The sequence below is a fragment of the Aaosphaeria arxii genome (genome assembly GCF_010015735.1).
Source record: "Aaosphaeria arxii CBS 175.79 unplaced genomic scaffold BU24scaffold_11, whole genome shotgun sequence".
Classification (NCBI taxonomy): Eukaryota; Fungi; Ascomycota; class Dothideomycetes; order Pleosporales; genus Aaosphaeria; species Aaosphaeria arxii.
Window position 1 is genome coordinate 112,769 of NW_022983484.1, and position 14,508 is coordinate 127,276.

Sequence of the window (14,508 nt, forward strand, 5' to 3'; positions counted from 1 at the left end):
TTTCAGCCGGTGAATAGGGGAACAAAATAGTACTGTCACTTTCTTTCGCAGGTCGATCTTCCAATGACAAAAACCTCACCATCCTTCGTTCAGCAACCCACCGACCACGTTCGCACTCAACCTGGTATGAGGCATGAGCTTGAAATACCATTCGCCCTCCCTCTCGTTTGAGGCACCTGGGTGCAATTACATCGAATCTTCACACTTCCTTAGTACAACAGCCAAAGGAGTTCAGATCACGCGGCCATTCTATCCTGCGATACCACCAAACGACGTCCCACTCGTCACTTACACAACGAAATTCATCAATCCTGTACATACATACCATTCTGCGCAGAGCAAAGCCTTGTAAATAGACGGCGGACAGACAGACAGACACAGACACGACACGATGACGACCTCGAGGGTGCACACATGCATTCCATGAGACTTTCAAAAGTTAGAGGGTGGTGATGAGGGAGACTAGATGTGTTGTCGTCGCGCAACTTCCATTGTATATGCTTTTTCTTTTCCTTTTTGTTCTACATATTTCTCGCATGTAAATACCCATCTATAGACGGACGGCGGGTGTGTGGTGTTGGTAATCTCGATGAATTCATAGCTTCTTTATACTGATCTCTACTTATCCTCTTATGCTTGAACAAGTGACCTTTCCCACATGCCTTTACTCCATTGAAATTAAACTATATAGGGTCTTAGATCTATGTTATATTTCTCGAGACACATTCAATGGGTTCCTTCAGATCAAAATGCTTGTGTCGTACCCCAGATATCCAAGTAGAGTACATAGATATTCATATCCCTAAACACATCAACAAATCATTCAATATATTCTTTATTCGACTACAAATGACTTATTCATGATCCACCAGAACCAAAACACTCAAGCAGCTTGTATTAACTCCTGGAAAAACATCATCACTCATTTAATTCATTGCGTTGCGCTTCCACCGATCCAAGATCCAACCCAGATCCCCAACCATAGACCAAGTCAAACGGCGGCAGCAAAACCCCAACACAACAAAAGGCCGTAGAGCACCAGATCACATTTCCAGCCCGTCACAAATAACCGATACATTCAATGTATACCCAATTCTTCACCTCTAACCATCACAAGTAACCAGAAAAAACGAACGAAACCACAACATCCACCCACCCATTCGACCCTCACACAACAGACGCCATTTCACCGGCCATTCCCATCGGAAACCAACCCACCCACACTTTCCTTTCCCTCCCCGCCAAAAAGAGACGACGCAAGAAGGAAAAGAGTGGGACATTTTCAAATCAAGGAACCGCGAACCAAACTTTCGCCGCAAAGAACCCTGCATCCCCTCGATTCCCTGGACCCCTACCTAGTCCACGCAACCACCCACCAATCCATCAATCTCCCTACCTCTCTTCCACCATACGACAAAGCATTCAAACAGAGAAACCCAACCGTAGCAATCAAGAAAAAGAATAAAGTAACACGAACCACAGACAAAGAACGAGGATACGTATTGCCCGCGCGAAGAAAAAGTAGGTAATTTTCGACCTTTCCTTGGAAGTTCGTTCGTTGCTTTTCCACCCACCCACCCACCACCCACCAGCCCGGCGGGCCGAAACGGGTCAATCTTGAACAGAACAGGGAGGGGGACCTTTTTGAACCAAGTTTGCGGCGGTGTGGGGTCCGGCAGGAAAGGACAGAAGATGGAAAAAACGAAAAACAGGGAATGCTGCAGTCTTCGATGGGTGTTTGTGTTCCTACTTGTTATGGTATCTTGGTGGTTTCAATACTCTGGGAGGGGAGATTAGTTGGAGTTTGGGCGAGGAATGCTCGGGAGTGTTGGAAGGTTGCTGCGGGATGGGAATATCACGTGTCTTTGTTTCACTGGGACTCATTTCCACCTTGGACTTTGTAGAATTTGTGTGTAGGTTTAATGATTTTTTAATTTTATATTCAGGACGGGAGAGACCGAGAAGAAACGCCGCATCTGATGCAATTGAGATGCAGTGGCAAACACACAGCAACGCCAGATAAGTAGTGTATGAAAACCTCAAGTACTAGGAACAATAGGTTGAGTAAAAAAAGGAAAGAAAGGGAAAGAAACATTACAATTGCCACTTTTTATTCGTTAACAAGACAATAATAGAGGTGTGGAAGAAACCACAAGGACCAATAAAAGTATCCCCGAGAAGAAAGTTGGCCATCTAACACGCCGCATTTGTGTGTGTGAAATGTCCGATGATATTTGTTCACGATACTTTACATAATGTCAAACTCCTTCTTGAGCTGCACCATCAACTTCCACTCGTCCTGCGTGACGTCGTTCCTGAAGAACTCCTTCAGCGTATCGATACTCTTTCTGCTGATGGCGGAGTAGAGGGTGTCCTTCTCTTCGAGATGACGGCCGTAGAGAGGTTGGTTGGGTCCTTCGATCTTGACGGCGACGGATGGCTGGCCCTTCTTGCAGACCTGGATCTGCTTGTGGTCACGTTCGATGGAGGTTCTAATAAGACAGATTAGTGTATGCGTAGGATAAATGACGCCAAAAGTGGAAACTTACACTCTACCGAGCTGGATAATTTCCTTAACACCGGTCACTGGGTTCCTCTTTACAGCCGCAATGGGAGTCAGCATCTTGAGCTGACCCTCGACAACATCGATACCGACAACAATGGGATCTTTCTTGTTGAAGACGGCAACTGGCCTGAGGACGCAAGGGAACACAGCCAACATCTTACTGTCCTCCTTGCGTTGCTCCTCCAATGCTTTCATGTGTGCAGTGAACTTGTCGAAGAGATGGTAGATGATGTCGGCTTCGAAGATCTTGACACCAATCTCGTCAGCGTATGCCTTTGCTTCCTTGTCGACCTTGACATCGAAACAAAGCATGACTGCATATTCCGGCGACTTCTCCAACATAACACCGGCACGCAGAACGTCCTTGCGGAAGACTGGGCCAATAGAAATGGTGGAGACGGGAATCTTGGAAACGCGCAAGAATTCGAGCAAAGCCTCGAGCGAACCGAGGGTTGATGCCTGGACGGACACACCGCGACCAGTTGTGGAGACTCTGCTAAGCAAGTGTGCCAGATCGCCCATGACATCGTCCATGAGATCTTCCTCATCATCGTCCTTGCCAACGACCAATAATCGTGAACCGGCAATAGCGGTATCGAGACCATCAGCAGCAATCTTGATACCCATGGCGGCCTTGACCTCCTTGTTGTGGACGTAGGTGGACTTGACACGAAGTTCCTTCATTTCGGCCGGCGTCAACAACGCTCGAATATTGGTCGCAATTGGTTCTGGATTACCGCAAAGCACGACTCGGTCACCCTCATGCAGGACACCGTTGGAGAGTACAACATCGATGGTCGTACCGAGACCCTCGATGACCTTCACTTCCAAAACTGTACACTCAACCTCGGACAAGTACATGAGGTTGTTGGTCATACGTTCTTGCGTAAGCGTGACAATGAGCTTCAACATGTCGGGAATACCCTCGCCAGTGTGGGCGGATGTTGGGCAGACGGATACGTATCGTGCCATGTTCTTGTTCTGGTAGAAAAGCTCCGAGTTGAAACCCTCCTCTTGAAGTTGAGTGTGGACGAAGTTCCATCGGTCTCGGAACTCCTGCTGTACCGCCTTCTTCTGGAAGGCAAGACTGTCCTCGAAACCGTTGTTGTCAATTCTTGACCAGCCGAAGAGACGATCGATCTTGTTGAGAGCGACAATGAAAGGAGTCTTCCTCTCTCGGAGAAGTCTCATGGATTCCCTAGTTTGGGGCTCGAGACCGTGCATAATATCAATGACAAGAATGGCGATGTTGCAAAGAGATGAACCTCTGGAGCGTAGGTTGGTGAAAGACTCGTGACCGGGCGTATCGATGATCAAGAGACCAGGAACATTGAAGTTGAAGCTATCGTCCTTGTTGACGACTGCGACCTTCTTCTGAAGCGCTTCCTTGGGGAAATACGTAGCGCCAATCTGTTGAGTAATTCCACCAGCTTCGCCTTCCTGAACGTTTGTCTGTCGAATCTTGTCCAAAAGCTTGGTTTTACCAGTATCGACGTGACCAAGAATACAGCAAATAGGCGATCGAAGGTTGTCCTTTGAGCGCGCTGCAAGCGCCTCGTCGTGCTGCTTCTTACGTCGATCAGCAGCGGCGGCCTTTCGTGCAGCCTCTGCCCTCTTTGCAGCGGACTCTTCCTCATCCTCCGACTCACTCTCACTGTCCGACTCGGATTCAGACTCGGACTCCTCAACAGCCTTGGATTTGCTGGGTGCCGCTTTGCCATTTGTTGCTGCTTTAGGTGCGGGTTCGGATGCGGGCGCAGGTTTCTCTTCTTCCTCGTCAGATGGTGCATCCCAGCTGTCCTTGACTCCATCCATTTCATCGGCCTGCTTTTCCCAGTCATCTCCAGATTCGCTCTCCTCGACCTTCTTGGCTTCGGCCTCCTCCTTTGCCTTTTGTGCGGCCGCAGCCTCCTCCTCGGCAATTCTGAGCTCTTCCAATTTCTTAGCAGCTTCTTCCGCCTCCCTAGCCTCCTGCTGTTCCTTGAGTTCAGCGGCCCTACTCTTCTTCTTCTTGCGGTCGTCGTAGACGGGCTTCTTCTTCTCAGCCGGCTCCTCAAGACCAGCGACCTTTGCGCCACCAGCTTCGAGCATTTGCTTCATTCGGAGCTCATTCCTGGCCTTGGCTTCTTTCTGTGCCTTGGTCATGTATTTACCCTCCTTCTTCAGCTGCTCGATCTTCTCCTTCTCCTTCTGCTTCTTCAGAGCCTTTGCCTCCTCTTTCTTCTTAAGTTCCTCGGCTGCTAGCTTCTCTTCCTCCTCGGTCCTGGCCTTCTCTTCGGCCTCCAATCTGGCCAACTCCTCCTCCCTCTTCCGCCTTTCTTCTTGTTGTTTCTGTAGCGCAGCAAGTGCAGGGTTGATCTTCTTCTTCTTTCCTCCTGTTGCGGCGGCCGCAGGCTCGGGGGCGGGTGTAGAGGGAGCAGCAGCGGCAGCTTTGGTCTCGGCGGGCTTCGCAGCTTCTTGTTTTGCGGGGGCGTTGGCCTTCTTTTTGGCAGCCTATGAAGTATACAGTTAGTTTCTTATGAGCTCTCTCCTAACACCTCAATAATTTGAGCTTTCAGCGGGTAGCTCAGTGACGGGTTGAACGTACCATCTCCTTCTTCCGCTGCTTTTCCTTCTCCTTCTTCTCCTTCTCCTTCTCCGCCTTGGTCTTCACCCTCGGCGCATCATCAGTCTTCTCCTCAGGCTTCTCCACCTCCTTCTTCTCCGCGGCGCCCTTCCCCTTCTTCTTCCCGTAATTCCCCGCAAACACATCCTCGTCATCGTCATCGAAACTCGCCTCCACAGGCGCCTTATCAGCGAATCCCCCCGAAGGAGCATCGCCAGCGGCGGCGGCCGTGGGGTCCTCGCCCTCCACGAAGTCCTGATCGCCGCCCTTCTTGTTCTTCTTCTTGTTCCGTCGCTGCAGCGAGGCCATCAAGCCGCCGCCCAGCCCCTCATCCTCCGCCGCGGGGGCATCTGCAGCAGCAGCGGGCGCTGCGTCCTGGGGGGCGATGGACTCGCCGAGCTCGGCCTCCCAGTCGTCGTTGCCCTTCTTGTTTCCCTTCTTCTTGGGCGCCATTGTTGCGTGTTGCGTGTGTGTGTTACGACAAGGAGATCTACGGATCTGCTACGTTCGAACGGGCGGGAGGGATGGAGAGTAAAAGAGAATAAAAAGAAGGTAAGGGCAGCAGGTTTGCGAAGCGAAAAAGAAAGAGAGGGAAAGAAATCGGGGTCGTTCGGTCGTTTCTCCTCTTGGGCCACCCCCTCGTCGATAAAGTGGGTTGTGGACTTCGAATATTACCTGGTAAGGTAGTAGCGGTTTTGGTGGCGGGGTCTCGGATCGAGAGCGAGTGAGCAAAAGCAAACCGCTGCCTAGGAATGGCAATACGGAGTAATGTCCTTTTTTCTTTCAATTAGAGATAACTCCGTTGTGACTCAACGGGGTCAGATGGACGGAATCAACTATGACCCTAGATCACTGCCGAATCGCGGGTTGGTGGCAATCCCACAAATGTGTGCAACGAATTTCGAAAAGGTGGTTTCGGTCTGTGAGACGTTCAATGGCTGCTGCCCTGTTAGTGGCGGGGTTCACTGTGGCTTTGCATGTAAGGGTGGTCAAAGCGCAGTTCTAACTTGACTACCAAACATATAATGCACACTTCACTATGTACTCACTCGTATTATGACACAGAGAGAGTGTGGTAGAACAGTCATAACGCTGATTATTTGTCTCACTTTACATCACGATGAACGCTGCCTAATGTTTAATGGTAGTACCGGAAATGAGTTTTTCTTTTTTGACATTAGCTTTGTAAGAGCCTCTCTGAGTTTCTGCCAGTCCTATAATTCTAACCCCCCCTTGGAACATTCCCATTGACGATGCAAAAGACGATAACAACAGGCTTTGTAAGGAGAGTTTTCAGATGCAACTGAACCATGTCGACGACACACTGCCATAATACACACACTCGCCCGACTGAAAACCAACAGACAATAAAGAGAGAACAAGACAATAAAACAAATGTGTTGCTGTGAACGCCAACCTTGTATCCTTATTTCAAAGACCCAAGTGGGTCTGCAAATGAGTGCATGCTCCGAAAAGTGCGATTAGATAGTAGTAAATGTTTATGTAGAGGTGCCCCCTTCACAGTCCAGCCAAAAAAGGTAGCGAGGAAATGAACGGATTTCGGGTGGCTTTGGATCTTGGGGCATGTAATCGTTAAAATCGGTATGCTGAACTCGCGAACGAATGAACATGGCATGGTTGAGTTGGATTTTTTACTGCATCTGGCCGACGAGCAGCGACTCCACGGCGCTTCCGATGAATTGCTTCTTGAGGGTAAGATCCATACCGAATCTGTTACAACGGTTAGCTATGATTCAATGATTGTGATGGAGATGTCATGACTGGACTTACCTCTTCTCAAGTTCAACCTTAACGGCCTTCTTAGTAATGTTCATGAGATCCGATGTTGAGAGAATATCTCGAATCTCTGCGAGAAGCGCATCGTCGCTTGGGAGGTTCAGACTCGCCATCTCCAGATTGTCATAAGCCCCATAGGCGCTTGGAGCAAGGCTCATGCGTGAGTTGTTGCCGTAGCGAGGGAGATCGAGATGAGACATTGGTCGCGAAGGTGGCATGCCTCCGTATTCGGAACCCATCACTGATGCACTGCCATGCATGAAACGTTTGGTGCCATACGAGATGCCAGAGACCTCGGAGCGGTCGTCACGCATGGTGTGCTGCTCCCACATCTCTGCCTGGTACTCGTCCCACTTCTTCTTGGGAATGCTGGCAGGATCGAACTTGCCTTCGTCGGAGACGACAATCTTTTGTCCCTTTTCACCAGTCACAAGACGCGTGTTACCCCAGGAGAAGTCATCCATGTGCCAGAACGCATACAATGGGAGACCAAAAGCGAAAATAGGCGTGGCGAGAACGTAAATGACCATCCAACCGATCATTTCCCACTTGCGACGAACAATGAAGATAATTGCCTGAAGACCATAGATGGCTCCGAGAAGAATGAAAGCCGTGATCGGAACGATGTCTGGACTGTCGATGAGCATGTAGATAAGATAACCGATATATACGACGATGACGGGCTGTACAATTGTGGACAGGAGATCCAAGAACACGACGAATCGCATACTGAAACAGCAGAAACCACAAAGCTGCTGCAGAGGGATCAGTTCCATGAGGTTATGCACAGTAGAGTTGATCCAGCGACGACGCTGGGACATGAACACGGTCCAGCTGTCAGGGGCAACGGTCCAGGCGTGTGCGCGGTATAGGTACTTGGTCTTGTACTTGGCGTGGAACTTGAGCAACAGAGTCGTCAGGTATCGATCCTCTCCGAGATGGAGTAAATTCTTCATGTGAAGCGTATCGACACGAATCTCCGCGTAGGCCTCGACAACCTCCTTGCTGACGAAGAGAGGCTTTCCAGTATCAGCAGCACGAATACGGTACATACTGAAACAACCAGGAAGACAGGTGACTGAACCAAACAAACTTTCGAATGCCTTGGTCAAGTTGTGTGAGATGTAGTATTCGTAAACCTGCATCATAGTAATGAAGGAAGATTTGGCGTTTGTGAGCGAAGTTTCTCCACAAATGGCGATGAGACGTGTGTCGTGGAGGAAAGCAGCAACGAATCGAGTGGCAGAGTCATCAGCAACGACGGTATCGGCATCGATCTGGAGAAGGAATTCGTAGAACGTGGGATTGACGCCAATAATGTTGCGAATTTGGTGGTGCATCTCGAGCTCGAGCGGGCTCATAGGCAGATTGTAGTGGACACGGTTCAAGAATCTCATGAGAAGCAGCTGAGAGTCACGCTTTCCACGATTACCGGGCTTTGAGACCTCAGAGGGCTTGCCAACCTTGACAACAACCAAGAATGGAACAATATGACCCTGAACCTCGTACAGACCGGAGTAGCACTTGCCCATGTTGTGTTGCTTGAGACCTTCGCCCAAACTCTCGAAACTGAGCGGGTCGGGATCGGAGTTCTCTGGGACACCAAGAATATCGAGAACAATGCGAGGCGTTGGCTTATCGTTGCCTTGACCAATAATCATACCGTCACAAATAATGACGAGAAGCTTGCGCTTGTCATCGTACTTCATCCTGGCAGCTGAATCGATGGCACGTCGGAGCGACTCCTCGTCTTCGGTATAGGCAGGGACGGTGCAAATGATAAACTTGTCGATGTTCTCAGGGGCGCTCTTCCTGCTGAATTGAAGGGCAGCAAAGAACTTGAATCCGATGACCGAGACCAAGAGAATGGAGATGGCGAGCAGGAAGTACGTTGCGAACTGGCACTTTGCCGAGTTTCTTGTATCCACATCACCGACATAGAAAAGATTGTCCAAGCAGACTTGCATCTTGTTCCGCATATCTTGGCTCAGTGTGAGCCCATCCCAGTATTTCACCAAGTCGGTTCCAGCCTGGACTCGGAAGATGTCCACGATGGAGCTATCCATGAAATCGGTGTTGGGTGCTACGTCCTTTGGCTTCTCGGTCGGAGGATACTCATTCCTGCGACCGCCACTCGTGTACATGGTGAGATCGTAGACTTTACCGTGCATGGAGGCAATCGAGTTACCCTTACTGGCCAAGGTCTTGAGGTATTGAGGGCTATAGCCCACACGACCCTTCATGTAATTGGCCTTCAGGAACATTTGCTGCTCGTACCACCAATCAGGTCGAGAGTCGTTGGTGGCAGTTCGGAAGTCATGGAAACGGCGGTTTAGGTCCAGGCTACTGATTCTGTTGTTCTGGTTGGTATAGTTGGTGCTGAGATAGTCGAGCTGAACGCTATCGGCGATACCGCCCTGTTGAGTACCGGCGCAGAGGGCTGAGACTTGAACGGGGAACAGATTGGTTGCGTCAACGCCAGCATACTTTTTGAGGTCAGATTGGGGGACGATGCTAGGGTAGTGATGCGGCATGAATTTTCCAAGATCGTATACGATACCGCGAATCGCAACGTATGCAGGCCTGCCCTTGTCACCATCGTACGAGGATAATTCTTGGGTTGTGTAGACATGTTGCCTGGGACAGATCAATGCAGGAAACCCAATCATGAGGAAGATGACGAAGCCGCAACTCAACCAGATAAGCATGTTGATGGCGAGCTTTTCGCGCCACGCCACCCTGACATCTTTGCGCTTCATTCTTCCGAGCCATTTGATTGCCACGTCAGGAATCCACCAAGTCAAGGCGTAGGTGACAAAAAGCCACCTCCTGCGACTGCCTGTTGGTTTGACGACATCAACTTCTTCGAGATTGCCATTTGGATTTTTCTCGTCGATGGCCTTGGCTGTTTCGATGCCGTGGAACATGTCTCCTCCGCTTGTGATGGCAGAAGGGGCTTCTGAACGAGCATCGATATCTTTGCTGCCGAAGTAACTACCACCCTTGTCATCCTGGTAGTAGCCGCCGGGAGAGGGTGCAAGTAAGCCTGACCTGGAATCGCCGAATGATCTGGCCCGATCAGGAGTGAGAAGGTTCTCCTCCGAAGCAGGCATACCGTGATGGGCTGGAGCTACATCAGACAAATTGGCGATTTCAAGCCAGCACCGTTCACTCAGGAAAACACCTGTGGCACCAACCCGGACCTCGTTCTCTCGCCATGGCTTGTTGTCGAGCACGATCTCTGCCCTCTCTTTCTCGCTGCCGACAACGCCACCCTCAGCCTCGGCCAAGCCAAGGAATTCAGCAAAGGGCAAGAAGACACTGAAATCAGCTGCGCGGAGACGCTGGCTGATCTCTGCAATGCCGAGTGCTTGTACTTGAGTGCGGACACACTTGCTGTCAAATTGGTTGGCGATCCTGCGGTCGTTGGGCTTCAAGCAGAAGATGAAATAGGGGTTTGCTTTGCGCAGAGATGAATCGATGGTTTTGAGTGAGCTCAAGAACTGGCCGGCTGCGCCAGTCTGCTTGCCTGCAGCCTCACTCTTCTTTCCAACACCCGCAGAAACGGTGCTCTCGGCTTCACTTCCAGCATCCTCCTCGAAAACGTTCAGTGGCCTTCCAAATCTGCCAGCTTTATCGGTCTTACGCCTTGCCATGCTGGGCATGCGCATGGGTTTCGAACTGACTGATGCTTGAACGATGGCACTCTTCTCCTTAGGGTGGGTGACCTTCTTGAGCTCGTCTTGGCCGAAGAGCTCTTGAACAAAATCATTCTGAGACGACTTCAGCAAGTTCATCATATCACCAGAAATCAGCTCGGCATTTTCTTCGATCAAGTTCTCGACAGGGTAATCGACGTCTCCAGCATAGTGGCGAACGGTGAAGCTCGCTGCCGTGTTCGGCGTGTGGAAGTTGCTTCCTGGCTGAATGATGGTGGAACTGCCGGGTAGGATCGCGTTGTTCTTGCCGTGGAAGCGCTTACGGATAGCCTCAAGGAACTGGGTGTCATCTTTGCCACGACGCATCTGGTCATCTAGGATGCTGAGGAGGCCATTTCCAGACTTGAGCAGACCAGTCTTGGCTTCAGAATTGTCGTAGTATTCCATCTGAGGAACGCTGATATCTTCGGCCTCCATTTCCTGGACCTGTCGGCCAAAAAAGCTCTGCTGGCAGAAGTTGTAGAGAGATTCATTGGCGGCATTGTTGAGGAGTTGGTCCAAAGTGGATCCGGTAGCAGAGGAAGGAGAGAATCCTGGGAAATCAACTACGGAAACAGTGTTTGCAACTTGATCAGGGGCAACACAAATTCTCGAGTTGATTTGCTCCATGACATAGGCGACGAGCAAGGAATAGAGCGTCCTGGCGAGCTCGTCGGCGTTTGCTCGGGCACCCTTGGGATCGAGCATGACGGTGACACGCTCACGATACAAGGTCTTGGTCTTGTAACGTAGACTTTGCTCGAGATCTGAGATGCTGACACCCAAGAATTGGGCGACTGGGGTGAGCGATTCCTTGTTCTTTACGACGGTGATTGTTTCTCCACCCTCGGCTCCGTAGCCACCGCTTTCATCAGCTGCTGGTGTGGTTGCTGAGCCATTTTCGAATTCGAGCTGTCCAATGTGGAGGATGGTAGCCATGATTTCGCAGATACCAGCGATATCCTGTTTGGAGAATTCCAGCTTACGAAGAGCAGACTTGAAGTCCTGGAAACCCTTAGCGTCATCGATTCCGACCTTTAGTTGGGTTGGGTGTCCCAAGTATCTCCATCTCTTTTGTGCGGTAAGGGAGGCTCTACTACCGGCGGTGTTCGAGGCTCCGACAAGATCCAAACCAAGATGCTTCCTTTCATTCGGACTGGTTCCTGCCAATAGGTAGTAGAGGATATGATAGTTTCGTTCGCCGGTAGGCACTGATGCAAGTCGACTCCTCTCGAGTCGATGTGCCAGCAATTGAGCACCAAGTAGCATGGCATGGTGGGAGGTGGATGTGTTGTACTGAAGCTCGAGCAACAGGCCGGACTTGGATGCGGTGGGAGTAGTCAGGGACTTGGTAGTGGTGAATGCATCGAAGACGAAGTTGGCATTCTCTATCTTCTTGGAGAGAGGCGTGGCTGAATAGGACAGGAGTGCTCGTAGAAGATGCCCACGGATCGTGGTTTTTCCAGAGCCAGATTCACCCCTGGAGTCCAGTTAGTGCACCGAAGTTTGTAGAGCCTGCTCCACGATTGTACATACAGAAATAAGATGGCCTGATCTTCTGAACGTTGACCGAGCCTCATATAGGCTCGTTGAGCCAGATCCTCAGCCGCTTGATGCGCACTACCATCTTTTCCGCCGTCAGGGCCTCGACTCGAGTCGCTATAGGTGTTCAAGGAGATGATGGCGTGTGATGAGAGCGAGGCAGTGGGACTATGGGCGTGGAAACGGCTCGCAAGATGGGCGGTAAGGTGAGTATCGGATTGGAGATGCTGTGGGAGCGAGGGCAACGAGGACTGCGCGTGTTGCGGGACATTGCCCGTGAATGAATTGTTAGCCATGGTAGGCGGGCGCGTCCCTATGGGAGCGTATAGCGAATGTGAGCGTTCAGTAGCAAGGCTAAAGGGTTGGATTCGCTGTATGTCGAGTCCTGATGTCTTCGAATGTGTGCGTTACTGGAAGATTGGACGAGGTGACTTTGGTGTTTTGCCTGCGGAATGCAGGACGTGGACGAGACAGGGGGCGTCAACAAAACAAGCCAGAGGCGAGCGTGTCAAGAAAGGAGTATTACAATCAGATCAGCGAGTGTGCTCAGAACGAAATGTATACAGAAAAAACGAAGGGAAAAGATGCAGATGTGCAAAGAAGCAGCAAAGGCCGTCCAACGCAATAGTCGTCGAGTGTGATCGAACTTGAGATGGGAGAGAAAGAGAATATGCCTTTTGGAAATTATTGCTAGAAGGGCTTAGGTAGGTAGGTTCGGTTGGGGACAAAGTTACGATTTGACACCGTCAACAAACCCCTAGCCAGCATGGGTAGGTAGTAAGAGAGTGACCGTAAGTCGTAGCCAGCCAGCCCTCTTGATGGCCCTGCTAAACCTCGTAGGTATCTAGGTATCCGAGGCCATCATTGCCCCTACACAGTATTGTATTAGCCAAGTCTCTCCTTGGATGGGTAATGAACTGGTGTGGTGGCATCGTCGCGGCCGGTCGTAGAGCGAACATCCTGGCCAGTCGCCGCTCCGTCTCGCCGCCGCTTAGCCCATACAGCCCCTTTTCCAAGCTGAAAATAGATCATCGGATCACTAGGTCATCCCAATATTGAATGTTTACACCGTATGTGCAGCACTGGCTCCAGGACACGGTAACAATGCTTCGTAACTTTTCTTCTTTCAATCTCTGTCCGCATATGATGATCTGTCTGTGCTTGATGCCCTGTCCTGGTCTGGCGGCGGGCGGCGGTTTGAAAACCCACAGCTCCACTCGAGACATGCTTAGTGATGTTCACTACGAAGCTACGAAGCTTCTGGATGCTACCGGGAGAAGACCGACGATGGATTGATGTCTTCCCCCTTAGTGGTTGTATTGTATACAAATGGTGGCGGGGCTGTTAGGCGTGCGTTGAGGGGGAACCGGAAACGCTTGTACGAGTATGAACGAGCTGCACCAAGCCCATGATTGCTAGAGCTCCGGACCAAACTGACGGGATCATCATGATTTTTTTTTTTCCAACCCTTCATGTGAGCGGATCCTGTGGTACGTTTCTCATAATTACACCACTTTGCTCACATGGCCCGCGGTCGTACAACGTACTGAACTGTTCCGTATCGAGCCAGAGTTGTGATTCTGGACGGGAGAGCACACGAGCTCCATCACCTCGAAACACAGAGTAAAATGATGACTTTCATTACGTCTTAGGCGTAGCCGCGTAGGAGAGGATGTCTGGGGTAGATCATAGATGGTTGCGTCTTGCGCGCAATCTTCATGCACGCTAACTACCGTAATGTAATCGAAATTCTGAACAGATTGAAAGGGGCTCTCGCCTACCGCTCCCCAACGGTCGCGCCAGCAGGCCTTCTCTGACCTGTTGGGAGCCAGCCATGCAGTGGGGTTCGCCTTAGTCCTCGTCTTACGATCTCAGCGGAACCTTTATCGATTGAGGTGTATTGGATCCGAGGTGCATGAGACACGGGCTGATCGAAACCATTTTTGTAAGACGGCTGTGCAAAGTCAAGAAAACGGACATGAGAAAACTTCTGTCTGTAATGTACGATTTTGTAAAAGGCACAAGTAGATACGAGAGTACGAGTGTCGATGGAAGGAAGAGAAAGGAAATGGATCTATGATCGATTTGGAAAGATGGGTCTTCGTGTTTAGGGCGGGGATTGGAAGCCATCGCGATTCGCAAGTGATGATCGCTGGCCGCCAGGTTGGTAACTAATGGGTTTGATTTGACTCTGTTTGAAACCGTCTAGTTCCCTATTAATGCACAATGCACGCTTGTTGGTGGCACCCGGGCGATGCTGGCAGCTGTGTTATGATGGGGTGTTGTTGTTGTTCTGTGCC

General features: G+C 50.5%; 3 protein-coding genes across 3 annotated transcripts; all 3 read right to left on the minus strand.

The window, feature by feature from the left end:
* Positions 1 to 1,911: 1,911 nt before the first annotated feature.
* BU24DRAFT_496333 (uncharacterized protein) lies at positions 1,912 to 6,082 on the minus strand. Its single transcript, XM_033534188.1, has 3 exons — positions 5,154 to 6,082; positions 2,550 to 5,059; positions 1,912 to 2,492 (listed from the first exon to the last, which is right to left on the minus strand). Exons 1-3 carry the CDS (start codon positions 5,622 to 5,624, stop codon positions 2,249 to 2,251), a joined length of 3,225 nt encoding a protein of 1,074 aa, XP_033378645.1. The 5' UTR covers positions 5,625 to 6,082; the 3' UTR covers positions 1,912 to 2,248.
* A 540-nt stretch (positions 6,083 to 6,622) lies between these two features.
* Positions 6,623 to 12,769, minus strand: BU24DRAFT_55838 (glycosyltransferase family 2 protein). Its single transcript, XM_033534390.1, has 3 exons — positions 12,203 to 12,769; positions 6,963 to 12,146; positions 6,623 to 6,902 (listed from the first exon to the last, which is right to left on the minus strand). Exons 1-3 carry the CDS (start codon positions 12,502 to 12,504, stop codon positions 6,824 to 6,826), a joined length of 5,565 nt encoding a protein of 1,854 aa, XP_033378646.1. The 5' UTR covers positions 12,505 to 12,769; the 3' UTR covers positions 6,623 to 6,823.
* A 1,184-nt stretch (positions 12,770 to 13,953) lies between these two features.
* On the minus strand, positions 13,954 to 14,483 carry BU24DRAFT_55882 (uncharacterized protein). The gene has a single exon (XM_033534391.1). The coding sequence runs from the start codon at positions 14,336 to 14,338 to the stop codon at positions 14,072 to 14,074; it is 267 nt and encodes an 88-aa protein (XP_033378647.1). The 5' UTR covers positions 14,339 to 14,483; the 3' UTR covers positions 13,954 to 14,071.
* Between the last annotated feature and the right edge of the window lie 25 nt (positions 14,484 to 14,508).